Below are 13,595 nucleotides of genomic sequence, written 5' to 3' on the forward strand. Positions count from 1 at the left end.
CACGTGCTTCTGTGGGCACTGGTGTGTATGTTTATGTTCACTTAGTCAACTTTTGATGTCGCTAAGTGTATATTGTGAACGAGTAGCCTACGTTCTGGCTGTCACACCTGTTTTGTTTAGATCAAAAGGATAACCATAGGAGCTAGTTCATAGCTAAGCCCAGTTCATCTCCTGATAAGTTATCTTTCTGAAGGAGGTATTTTTATAGGCTCGGTCAAAGGTTTGACCCAGTGTAGAGAGTGGCCCGATAAGAGGTTACTTGATTCTCAAACCACACCTGGAATCTGAAAAGATGTGTTGACCCAAACCACAGCGGCTGGCTAAGTGTAGGATGTGGATTGATAATCTCTTGACTTGGGCTTTGAGGTAAACCTCTTGTCTGTGAGCTCAAACATGGGCCTTTACAGGGGTTCAGCACAGCCTTGTGCATCACCGTAACCTTAGGTTTAGGGCAATTTTAGTGTTATGGATATGACATTTGCACACACAATGAGAAACAGAATGTCTCTCAGAATTTCCTTATCAAGCATAAATTAAAATGTTAATGTTTTTATATTTGTAGAACCCTAAAGGGGAAGTGTAGACACAATTCTAAATAATACCACAGTAATGCAACAACAAAACGTTCGTTATGGATATGACGGAAATGGACAGGCATTTTAGGGACAATGGACACATCAGCAAAAGTCAATCTCAGTCTTAGGGTAAAATATTAATAGCCACTTTGAAAGTAAGGATTGACTACACAGAAACCAATGATGAAAATATAAAAATTGTTACATACATACACACACTTCAGAGAGGAAAATTGACCGTTATGGATGTGACGCTGTGGATAATATGTGTTTATATATTAAAGATTTCTTTACCAAACTTCATCATACTTTTGTTGTCATCTGAAAATGCAGTGTACCTCAAATAACCAAGAAATCACCAGTATCTTGAATAATTATTGCGTAGGCTCTCAAAGTGCACTTGTGGGTCCCATCTTAACCAACCATAAATGCGTTTACATTTCTTTATTTGAAAAACTCCGTTCTCATTCCGAATTGGAGTGCTACATACCTCAACAATTCATAATAACTCTAGAGGTAAATGTTGTTATGGATGTGACATTCTGCATTATGGATGTGACAGGGTCCCAAAAGACAGACTGCAAATGACACTGCACTCCATTTCAAATGTACAATGTTTCAGTCATTTCATTTTAGATCGTTAATGACTGTTTTATTTAAAATATTAATGTTTATTATCAATCACCTAAACATACAAAAACTCAATTAAAAAAATGACCTCATACTTTATTAATCTCACACCCTTTAATCTGCCAGCACATCAGGCTCTAAATCAGGCTTTATGAAATGTTACCTCCTCCCCCCTGTTGTCCACAAAATGACAGGGACTGGACAACTTGACCTGCAGCCACCCAAGCCTTGTCCTCCTTGGCTTGCAAGATGTACACACATCCTGTGTGGTAATTTCTCTTAAACAGCATCTGAGTCAGTCTTTATCTGTTACCAGTCCCACAAACTGCAGAGTATTGCCCCCCCCCATATGGACTCTACAAGGTGTCAAAAGCGTTCCCCGGGAATACTGGCCCATATTGACTCCAATGCTTCAGTTGTCAAGTTGGCTGGATGTCCTTTGGGTGGTGGATCATTCATGATACACACGGGAAACTGTTGGGCATGAAACCCAGCAGCGTTGCAGTTCTTGACACAAACCGGTGCGTCTGTCACCTACTACCATGCCCCATGGAAAGAGCAGTTAATGTTTTGTAGACTCAGTGTATATGTCTAACCCTAGACTCAGGGATTGATACACTCATTTCATTCTCTTGTTCATTTGAGATAGCTGTGCTCATTCCTCACTCATCCCTTATCATCTCTACTATATCTTGACATATGTCCTTATGTTTGATGTCTTTCCTGTGAACTTCATTTTTGTTATGTGAAATGGCAAAACATATGTTTCATTGAATTATAATCTACCAGTGGCACAGGGTTTGCACTTTCACAGACATTTCTTGTCAGGTTGTAAATCACCTGAGACTTGATAGCTGCAGACTACACAGATACAGACAAATATTGTCACTGGGGGGTACCCGTAGTTACTCAAGGAAGTAAACAAACTCAGCATGACCAGTGAAAGTTTCTTATGGATTTTTAAGACTAATTATGTTTATGAATTTAAGACCTTTATTATGCCATGTGATCTAAGGCAATGGTCCAGTTAGCAGAACGCATGATTGCAGTTCATATGAGAACGGGAGTACACCCGAAATAGATCACACACACACAGATTGCCCGCTAGCTTGTTTATGAACATAAACACACTTCTGAAGCTGTAGGAAGGGCATGAACATTCTATTATGATCGCGTTATGCAGTGCTGCTGACTAGTGAGTCATTGATCATGTTATGCGTCCGTAACGGTCACATCCGTTACGCTTAGAACGAGTACTGACAGAAAGGAAACCCATTATACATCACCTAAGCCCTTGATGAAAGTTAGCTTTGCACAGAAAGTTTGCATACAATCATACTTGAAACGCATCCACAATAACAACCTTTCCTCAAAAACATTACGGATGTGACACTCCCTGTCCAAATCAGCTTTCTAGCTTCACTAGAATTTTATACTAGCACTCACTGGACAAACATTTGTTTGATATTGTATCATTAACCTTACGATTTGGTTAGAAACACAGGGGGACAGAGATTTGACTACTAAAACAAGTTCTGTGAGCCATTGCTGAAAGTTATCAAATCTGGTTGACAAATACTTATTTTGAGACTTTGTATTCTACTTTGTAGTAACAATAACATTCAATTTGGCAAATATATAGGCCAAATGTAGTCTTTACTTCAAAAGGCACACATTCAAGGCAAATATGAAAGTAGTTTAATTAGGAAATAAGCCATTTTGTTTTTTCATACTCCGGTTGACCTTACTATGAAATACCTCTTTAGCACAGATTTGTCATTGCTTTGTCAACTTGCTTTAACCATGTCTCTGGTGCGAGACACTGCCAGTCTTCGATTTAGGGAAATGTGCACTTTATAGTGAACAGAGCGCCATTTGGGATGTGGTCTTGGCGTGCGAAGTGAAATGAATGAGTTAGTTTGAGACAGACTAGCAGCTGCGTATCCTGTTAGACCAGTCACACAAGGCACTAATGATCTGATCTACTGAGTTAACTGGAAAAAACATGAGCACAGGAGTGAGTCTGACAAGTTTATATTCCTGGCTAATGTCTTAGAGGGCTAGGTATTGTGATGCATTTTGTCAGCCACGCTAAGGGTCAAATGAGGATATTTAGGACTTAGATCGAGGGTTATACTGGGTCTGATTATTTGATTACAACGGTAGGCCTATCACTGAACAAAATTGACGTCGTAGAAAGCTAGCTATTTTTATGTCTTCTATCAGCCATGCTATTGACTCAAATAAAGAGTCACCAGCTTCGTGAAGATATTGAATGTTCTGTCTAGAAGACAATCTACAGGTGTACAAAGTCAGCCTTGGAGCCAATTACAGTTGTGTATATGCAGGAAATGAAAGAATATGGCATGAGAGTGGCAAATTGCCTAGTGTGTGCACTGTGCAGGCTTTTCTTTGCTTTATTATGACTGGTGGCGAAATATAGGATCTGCATATCACCTAAACTCTCAGGGATCTTTCTATCATGAAAATCCTGTAAATCCTGAAATTTTTAAATGGTGTTTTCCAGGCCTGGAAAAGTTTTAGAAAATGATCAAATCTGAAAAGTTATGGAAATGAATTTAATAATTTCTCTTAATGTAATTTATTTAGGCACCGTTTTTTAAATATTTTATCAAATAAAAAATCAACCTGTCAGCTAGGATAAGAATGACACTTTAGCCCTTGAGTTATTGCACGCACCTCACCTGCATCTGCGCGAGACGAATAGGCCGTTGCTCATAGAGAGAGAGAGCCAGTCGGACATTGCATCAGCAGGTAGGCCTAGACTTTAAAATATGATAGAAAACAGACTAATAAGTAGGTAGCCTATTCAAAACATACAGTATCTTGTACGCTCTAGTTAACTTTTTAGCTATTAGCGTGTATTAATGTTTTCGTCATGTCCCAGAAAAATGTACACCGACACTCACGAATAAGGACATATGAAGTTGATTTACTTTTTAAAACATCTACAGGATGTGTTCCCCCGCGGGACGGTTGAGCTAATGTGATTAGCATGAGGTTGTAAGTAACAAGAACATTTCCCAGGACATAGACATATCTGATATGGGCAGAAAGCTTAAATTCTTGTTAATGTAACTGCACTGTCCAATTTACATTAGCTATTACAGTGAAATAATACCATGCTATTGTTTGAGTGAGTACACAGTTATGAACTTGAACATCTATTAATAAACCAATTAGGCACATTTGGGCAGTCTTGATACAGCATTTTGAACAGAAATGCAATGGTTCATTGAATCAGTCTAAAACTTTGCACATACACTGCTGCCATCTAGTGGCCAAAATCTAAATTGCGTCTAGATTCCTTAGTCATATATAGGCCTTTCTCTTGCAGTTCAAAGATGATCGAACAAAATGACAACAACAAAAAATGCATTTTTCTTGAAAGCTTGTTTTGTAGATGCTTTCAGTTGATTTGGCCATCCAATGTAGGGGACATTGCAACTCAATAGATGCTAGTCAGCCTGCAAAGTAAACACTTCTAATGTAGCTAAGATAAATATGACAACTAGAAAAGGGGAATTTCCTGTATAAAATTTGTGGGCTTGCTTTAGCTGATTTAAAAATACTGAGTCTACCATTAGGCTTGGTCTGTATACCAGGGTATTTGGAAATAACCATGGGATGTTTTTTCAATACCGTTAATACCATTGAAACTATTTAAGTAAATACCTGCAGTCAACTTGTGCAATATGTAAGAAGATGAAGCAGTTTGCGTTCTTCGTTTCACCTGTCACATTATTTTACATTATGAAGCTTACCGTAGTTTCCCAGCAGGAGCAGGTGAGTCCAGCTGTGTATTGACAGGGCTGTGTTTTATATTGAAAGTTAACTTTATTTATTTATTTATTTAAATGTTGGCTTCAATAGCGTGATCAGGGACATTCAACTATAGTTTTCCTTACCAGAAAATACATTAGTGAAACATCTTCGTCAGAAAATAGCTTCATTTTCATCAGATGACAACAGAAGTAAATGAGCTTACAATTAAAAACCAAGGTATTTTGGGGAACAACTATGCATGTCTATAATCTTTCTGTTTATCATAAAGAATGTAGCCAGCTACATTTCCTAATGTTTTTCTTGCATTCTACCCGGAGAAAAGTAGGCTGGCTACACCAATAAAAGTACCAGAGAAAAGTAGTTGCATATCAGTCAGAGCACTGTGCTGATAGAATGGCAGTTAGTGAATTGTATTCTCATCTGAGTGGAGAAATGCAACTGAGCACAAACAAAAGTACATTAAGAAGCATTTTATATCTGCATTTACAAAACGCAGCAAAATGTTTCTTATGCGTAATCATTTTTTTCTAAGAATTCTGCGTAAACGCGACACCTAAGTTTAACTTGCTAGTTATCAAGGTGACTGGACATCATATTGTTGGCTTTCTGCCATGGTGAAGTCAAAGCCCTTTGTTTGAGTTCTGTACAGCTGCCACTTATCTTTTGATTTCCTTGTTTTTTTCTCCTCTCAGTTCTCAGCCTGTCTGCTGCTCCTCCATCTTCTCAGAGCAGTCAGGCCTGTTGCCCTAGCAACTCCAGTGGACATATGCTGCTCCAGAGCTAGTACTGTTAATTTGCATGATGTCTACCATTCGCTTGTAAATGTCCAAACTCACCAAAAATGACATTCGGTAGCACCTACCAATATACACTTAACAAAATGTAAAGTCTTGGTCCTATGTTTCGTGAGCTGAAAGAAAAGATACTAGAAATTTTCCATACGCACAAAAAGCTTCTCAAATGTTGTGCAAAAATGTGTTTCCCTCCCTGTTAGTGAGAATTTCTTCTTTGCCAAGATAATCCATCCACCTGACAGGTGTGGCATATCAAGAAGCTGATTAAACAGCATGATCATTACATAGGTGCACCTTGTACTGGGGACAAAAGGCCACTAAAATGTGCAGTTTTGTCACACAACACAATGCTACAGATGTCTCAAGTTTTGAGGGAGTGTGCAATTGGCATGCTGACTGCAGGAATGACCACGAGCTGTTGCCAGAGAATTTAATGTTCATTTCTCTACCGTAAGTCGCCTCCAACATCATTTGAGAGAATTTGGTAATGCGTCCAACCGGCCTCACAACCGCAGACCACGTGTATGGCGTCGTGTGAGCGAGTGGTTTGCTGATGTCAACATTGTGAACAGAGTGCCCTATGGTGGCGGTGGGGTTATGGTATGGGCAGGCATAAGCTACGGACAACAAATGCAATTGCATTTTATACAGTTACCTAACCCGTATTCTACTTTGATGTATTCTACTTTGTGGGGGGGGGGGTTAATGACAGGAGGTGGTATATGTGATCTGAGAGCTCCCAGTGTCAATACCACATGGTGCTTGTTTTTTTATATGTACATAGACGCCGCCAATTGTTGGTCATCGAAATTTGCTTAAGTCATGGAAAAGGAATTTCATGACATCTGTCAGTGTGTATGAACCCTGACTCTTCATTCATTCTCCTGTGACCAGTTTGTGTATAACCCATGTGTGTGTGTATAACATTGTTATCCTGTCTCTGTAGCATTCACAGCAGAGCAGTACCACCAGCACCAGGAGCAGCTGGCCCTGATGCAGAAACAGCAGCTTGAGCAGATCCAACAGCAGCAACAGGCACAGCAGCAACAGGCACAGCAGCAGGCAAACACAGACCCATCCTCTACTACTACATCCACAGCACCACCACCCAACACACAGGTCAGTAGCACTCCTCTGCTATACACAAACCAGCCACTCACCTACTATACCCAAATCATCTTTTCCAAAACAGTTTTGTGTAGGTTTGTTTGTTTCGTTACGTTTCTTAGTCAAGCAGTCGCAAGTACAGTACCAGTCAAAATGTTGGACACACCTACTCATTCCAGGGTTTTTCTTTATTTTTACTATTTTCTACATTGTATACTCAACAAATAAAAGGTATTTGGTACCTTGGGTCGGGTGTTAGCACCAACTCACAAAACTCCGGTTTCTCGACCTTGTAAATTGGGGCCATGTCTTTGCAGATGTAAGTTGTAACGGCAGCTGTTATCTCCTTCCATTTTCATGGTTCTTTGCCATATGGTGTGCCGTGGGCAAAAGCCTCTTGCAACGTCTGAGTTGGGGGTTTGTTTTGAGCACTCCGCTGTACTTTTTGGGGTCTCATCCGTAGACTCTCTCTGTACTGTTTCACATGATTCTTGCTTGATTCTTACGTAGGTGGTTAAAGAGGTTAGTGGTGTCCCTGTGGCATATTGCCTGTGGCATATTTTGTAGAGGACGGTTTTCTGGTCCGTGTCAGACTTTTCATACCCAAACCACGTCCATGCGACTGAAGTAGCCCCTTTTTTAGGTACGGTCTCCGTGCTCTGTGTCGCGTTCACACTCCATGTTTGTTTGTGTTGCAAATTTGGAAGAACGCAAAGCGACGTCCAATTGATGAAAAATATTGCCGTAAAGAGTGTGATTTGCGACCCAACGAAATAAACGATAGAGCATAATATGAAACGATAGAAAAATGTCTATTGTCACACGATATACACTGCTCAAAAAAATAAAGGGAACACTTAAACAACACAATGTAACTCCAAGTCAATCACACTTCTGTGAAATCAAACTGTCCACTTAGGAAGCAACACTGATTGACAATACATTTCACATGCTGTTGTGCAAATGGAATAGACAAAAGGTGGAAATTATAGGCAATGAGCAAGACACCCCCAAAAAAGGAGTGATTCTGCAGGTGGTGACCACAGACCACTTCTCAGTTCCTATGCTTCCTGGCTGATGTTTTGGTCACTTTTGAATGCTGGCGGTGCTCTCTCTCTAGTGGTAGCATGAGACGGAGTCTACAACCCACACAAGTGGCTCAGGTAGTGCAGCTCATCCATGATGGCACATCAATGCGAGCTGTGGCAAGAAGGTTTGCTGTGTCTGTCAGCGTAGTGTCCAGAGCATGGAGGCGCTACCAGGAGACAGGCCAGTACATCAGGAGACGTGGAGGAGGCCGTAAGAGGGCAACAACCCAGCAGCAGGACCGCTACCTCCGCCTTTGTGCAAGGAGGTGCACTGCCAGAGCCCTGCAAAATGACCTCCAGCAGGCCACAAATGTGCATGTGTCAGCATATGGTCTCACAAGGGGTCTGAGGATCTCATCTCGGTACCTAATGGCAGTCAGGCTACCTCTGGCGAGCACATGGAGGGCTGTGCGGCCCCACAAAGAAATGCCACCCCACACCATGACTGACCCATCACCAAACCGGTCATGCTGGAGGATGTTGCAGGCAGCAAAACGTTCTCCACGGCGTCTCCAGACTCTGTCACGTCTGTCACATGTGCTCATGTGCTCAGTGTGAACCTGCTTTCATCTGTGAAGAGCACAGGGCGCCAGTGGCGAATTTGCCAATCTTGGTGTTCTCTGGCAAATGCCAAACGTCCTGCACGGTGTTGGGCTGTAAGCACAACCCCCACCTCTGGACATCGGGCCCTCATACCACCCTCATGGAGTGTGTTTCTGACCGTTTGAGCAGACACATGCACATTTGTGGCCTGCTGGAGGTCATTTTGCAGGGCGCTGGCAGTGCACCTCCTTGCACAAAGGCGGAGGTAGCGGTCCTGCTGCTGGGTTGTTGCCCTCCTACGGCCTCCTCCACGTCTCCTGATGTACTGGCCTGTCTCCTGGTAGCGCCTCCATGCTCTGGACACTACGCTGACAGACACAGCAAACCTTTTTGCCACAGCTCGCATTGATGTGCCATCCTGGATGAACTGCACTACCTGAGCCACTTGTGTGGGTTGTAGACTCCGTCTCATGCTACCACTAGAGTGAGAGCACCGCCAGCATTCAAAAGTGACCAAAACATCAGCCAGGAAGCATAGGAACTGAGAAGTGGTCTGTGGTCACCACCTGCAGAATCACTCCTTTTTTGGGGGTGTCTTGCTAATTGCCTATAATTTCCACCTTTTGTCTATTCCATTTGCACAACAGCATGTGAAATGTATTGTCAATCAGTGTTGCTTCCTAAGTGGACAGTTTGATTTCACAGAAGTGTGATTGACTTGGAGTTACATTGTGTTGTTTAAGTGTTCCCTTTATTTTTTTGAGCAGTGTATATCGTCATATTCCCCAGCCCCCTACATGCAAGTAAACAAAGTCTGTTTTTAGAGTACATTGACAAGGGAGGCAGGTAGCCTAACAGTTAAGAGCGCTATGCCAGTAACCGAAGGCTGCTGGTTCGAATCCCTTGGCCGACTAGGCGAAAAACCTGTCTGTGTCCTTATTGCTCCTGTAAGTCGCTCTGGATAAGAGCGTCTGCTGAATGACGTAAATATAAAATGTGACAATAGTTCCTCCAATGTATTAGAAAAAATATTCGCCGATCTCACTTTTGATAACTACTCGGCATGAAATGGAAAGATGTAATGCTCTGATCCAGTGGAAACGTCATAAAACACCTGATTTTACTTCTTATCCTTTGCACAAGTTGCTTGTGTCTGTCCCGAGCTCACTGGCGGGGGGAGCTCTGAGGACCCAGATCATGTTGCAAGCTTGCTAGCCTGAGCTTCGGACCAGACACAGTTGATAGTTGATACGATGTTTCAAGTTTTTTGCAGACAGGCCATGCGTAGCCAATATGATTTATAGGATGCTTTATTATTATCTGTATATTTTCTACCTGCAGGCTGCAATGTTTTTATCTGTTGGCTTTGTGTGCTATTTTTACATCGTTGGCAATAGATGTTACTTTTAGATTTGTATCATTTTCTTTTAGATATAATTGTTATTAACCACATGACAATGAAACTGTTCTACGGAAATGTGCATATGAAAATCAGAACTGGCACGCCGGGTCGGTAGAAATTGTAAGAGAAGTTGGACCTCCCAAATGGAAAAGGTTGCCGACCCCTGGTTTAGCCTGTTTCTGGCAACTTCAGGAGCGTAACAGCAGAGTTGGAGCAGGGTCAAGAACAGGTTTTTTCCCTTCTGGTTAGACCATCTTGATCTCTGGCTCTCTTGAATAATTTGTGTCTGAATTATTTAATCAAACAGTGTTCTTAAAGCATAAGACAAGCTAGATACATGTAGTTGATTTTATTAGAACACATAGGGTGTCTTTATATATAAAAGTTTCTCAAATTCAGACCAATCGATTGGTCGAAAGAAAAGACTACTATCGATCGACCAAGATTTGTTTTTAGTCAGGGAAAGCCCTCGAAGCCAGAAAGCCTTTGTGTTGCTTTGAGGGAGCTTTGCATCCTGCCTGAAAAAATAACCAGGGGAATGACTGGTTTCACTGACTCTTCCATGTTTAATATGCTCAGTGGTTGTACAATCACATCACTCGGTCTGTCTCCATCTGTCCTTCCTCCAGTGTATAATATCTAAGACGTTAGACTCGGCCAGCGCCCAGTTTGCTGCCTCTGCCCTGGTGACCACGGACCAGCTGATGGGCTTCAAGGGCAAGGAGGAGGGGGTTCTGGGAAGTGGCGTCAACGGGGTCTTTCCAGGCTCAGGTGAGCAGCAGCGCCAATGGGATCTGAGCTCTATTGGCCCTGGTTAAAAGTAGTGCACTATATATGGATAGAGTACCATTGTAGGACGCAGACCAGATTTGCAAATAAATACAATTGAATAGAGAGACAGGACTGTAGAGTTGAGGAAGTTCTCTAGTCTTATCAAAGTATTTTCTTTACCCATCTCCTCACAGCATTTTACTGATAAATGACATGTATGGTATAGTCTAATGTATTAATGTCTCCCTCCCTCAGGAGTGTACAAGGGCTTACACCTCGCCAGCACCACCCACACCCACAACACCAACCAGACTCCCACTCCTCCTCCATCAGCCCCCACTTTCCTCAAGCCCTCCTCCACCACTACGTCCCCTGTCACCGCCTCCTCCCTCAGCTCCCCAGCTAACGCACACGGGAATCCCCTCCACCTGGGTAGCAACGCTGCCAACTCCACCCCCACCACCACTCAGGTCCTGATAGGGAACAACGTCCGTATGAGCGTACCCTCCTCCCCTGTCCTCCCCAGTCTGGGCGGCACCACCACACGCCACATACCCAGGGCTCTGGGAGCCTTGCCCTCTGCCTTAAAGATGGCTGCCAACACCAACTGTCAGATGCCCAACAAGGTCACCGGGGCTTCTACCATAGACATAGGATCCAGGTGAGTTGATTTAACATATTCTAACAAATGAACTTTGAATAACATATAGTTTAAGGCATGCCCTGACTTTAACTGAAGGCTATTATAAAAACATACTCTGACACAGACCTAGGCTATTCACAAATGATACGGTTAGAGGTTGTGATGAATCTGTTATTTGTTTTAATTAATTGGTTAAGCCATGCCTTGACTTAAACAAATGTTATCAACATACAAAGTTAAAGTTAATAGGGGTCTAATGGAAGCAGTTTTTGAAATGGTGTTTGTCTTGTATTCTTCCAGGGATAATCACGATCAAGACAAGCCAGCTCTGAACAGTATAGCGGACAACACAGTGGCCATGGAGGTGACGTAGCAGAGTGGTGGTGGTGCTGCTAGCTACCGTGACAGACCAGCCAGGCCCAACGCTACCCAACCCTCTGCTGCCCAACCAGTCCTCTGCTGAGAGTCTGCTACTACTCTCTGAATCCACTCTTTAGGTGCTGTGCATCGTAGCATTGGGAATGCAAAAGGGACGGCAGGCGGGTGGTCGGCGGGACTCCACATACGGACTACATACGGAGTACGGACATACACGTTTCCACGGCAACTGTGGGGATTACATAGGTTGCAATTCTCATCTCTCATGCTTTTTAAATGTTTTTGTTTTTGTATTCGTTACTGTTAATAAGAGTAAAAATTGACATTGTGTAAATTATGAATATGGCAAATTAGTATCTGTACAGTAACTAAATATTTGTAATACCCCCTTGTATATATGTTACTTGAATACAGAAACTTGTTTATTTGTGATGTTTTGCACTTGGGAATAAAAAGAAAAAAAGCGATAAACTTGTGAGTGTGAGATGTGAGAGTTGTATAAACGAAAAGAGACATTTCAGAAGAGACGTTTCATCACATGCATGGTGCAGAGCCTGCTGTTTTATCTATTTATTGTGCTGTGTTTACAGTTTCCTTATTTTATTTCTGCACTGTACCTTAATTGGTTCCTGTGCTGTAGTAAATGTTAGGTAGCTACGGACTCCTGGGTATTTTGTATATTGTAAACACAATGCAGGTTTTCCCCCCTTTGGGTCCCTGCGCTTTTCTTTGGATCATGTGGAATTCAATGGTGATTTACAGATAGACTCTTTGGGGAGGGGAGCCAGAGGTGGAGGACATGGTCAGCTTTGGTTCACTTCACTTAGCGGGGTTAAAGCTCTTCCTGGGATCTTCCATTTACATTATCCCGATACAAGTAACAAACTAGGGATGAAGTCTCTTCCTAGAAGCATCTATCATGTTTCTGATTCAAAGCACTATCGATTTTGTTTAATTTTCTGTTTTTTTAATCAATATTAATGCTGCTTTTGTATAATTTTGGTCCCTTGTTTTCATGCAATGCCCCCCCTTTAATTATTTTAACCCCACACACATTTTTGTAAAACAGAATTTAGTTATTTTTGTATTTTTCTCCTGTTCTTGTGGTAAAAAAAAATATGATTGTAAGCTTCTTCGTATTGAAAGACTTCATTATTTTGTTACTTGTTTATGCATAGGTGATAAGGGAGGTGAATGGCAGTTACAATTGCTGTATGTATCATCATTCCAATTTCTGACAAGAAAAAAAAAATGCTAATGGGGGGTAGCTATGGAGAAAGGCTTCTTTTTCTCCTCTTATCTCACCGTTTCAAACTCCAGACGGCTGCAAGGCCAAAAACCACAAGTGTCGGGTGCCTTCCCTTGGGGGGAAAAAACGTGCTCTCTTCTGTGAAGAGTAAGGCACAAAGACAGTGCTACTCCTAGTAGTACTTTTTGTCTATGTCGTCAGAATCTGAATGCCCAGTCCAATGGCAGGATTTATCCTTGAGGTTTTCTTGTCCCACCTGGAGGCTGAAAAGAATAATGAAAATAAAAAAGTGACAGAACTCTACGATAATATAAGACAATAAAGACCAGGTCATTATATGTGGATTATGTGACTCTTTGTGTTCTGTTGGGTGAATGTTATGGTCGTGTGTGTAAGCAAAAATTGTCATATTTTAAGAATGAGACGTTTTGAATAATGTGTGTAGGCCTATGGATGTTTCAACTGGGTGGCTGTGTGTGTAAGAGAGTGGAGAGCGCAATGTTTGGGGGAGTTTAAGACGGTTTATACTGCATTATTGCATCATGTTTACATTATCACATTTTGATGCTGTAATTAAAGCACCAGTACCACCGAGCTGAAAGCCATCC

The 13,595-nt window shown here is 42.0% G+C and overlaps 1 protein-coding gene across 1 annotated transcript in view; it reads left to right on the plus strand.

Moving 5' to 3' along the window:
• The window catches only part of LOC120027745 (enhancer of polycomb homolog 1-like), a 48,348-nt gene extending 35,017 nt beyond the window's left edge, over positions 1-13,331 (plus strand). The window contains exons 11-14 of the mRNA XM_038972751.1: positions 6,753-6,925; positions 10,576-10,717; positions 10,973-11,378; positions 11,661-13,331. Of these exons, the coding sequence (XP_038828679.1) occupies positions 6,753-6,925; positions 10,576-10,717; positions 10,973-11,378; positions 11,661-11,733 (794 nt within the window). The 3' untranslated portion in view covers positions 11,734-13,331. The remainder of the gene's footprint in view (positions 1-6,752; positions 6,926-10,575; positions 10,718-10,972; positions 11,379-11,660) is intronic.
• The last annotated feature ends 264 nt before the right edge of the window (positions 13,332-13,595 follow it).

The sequence above is a fragment of the Salvelinus namaycush genome, chromosome 33 (genome assembly GCF_016432855.1).
Source record: "Salvelinus namaycush isolate Seneca chromosome 33, SaNama_1.0, whole genome shotgun sequence".
Classification (NCBI taxonomy): Eukaryota; Metazoa; Chordata; class Actinopteri; order Salmoniformes; family Salmonidae; genus Salvelinus; species Salvelinus namaycush.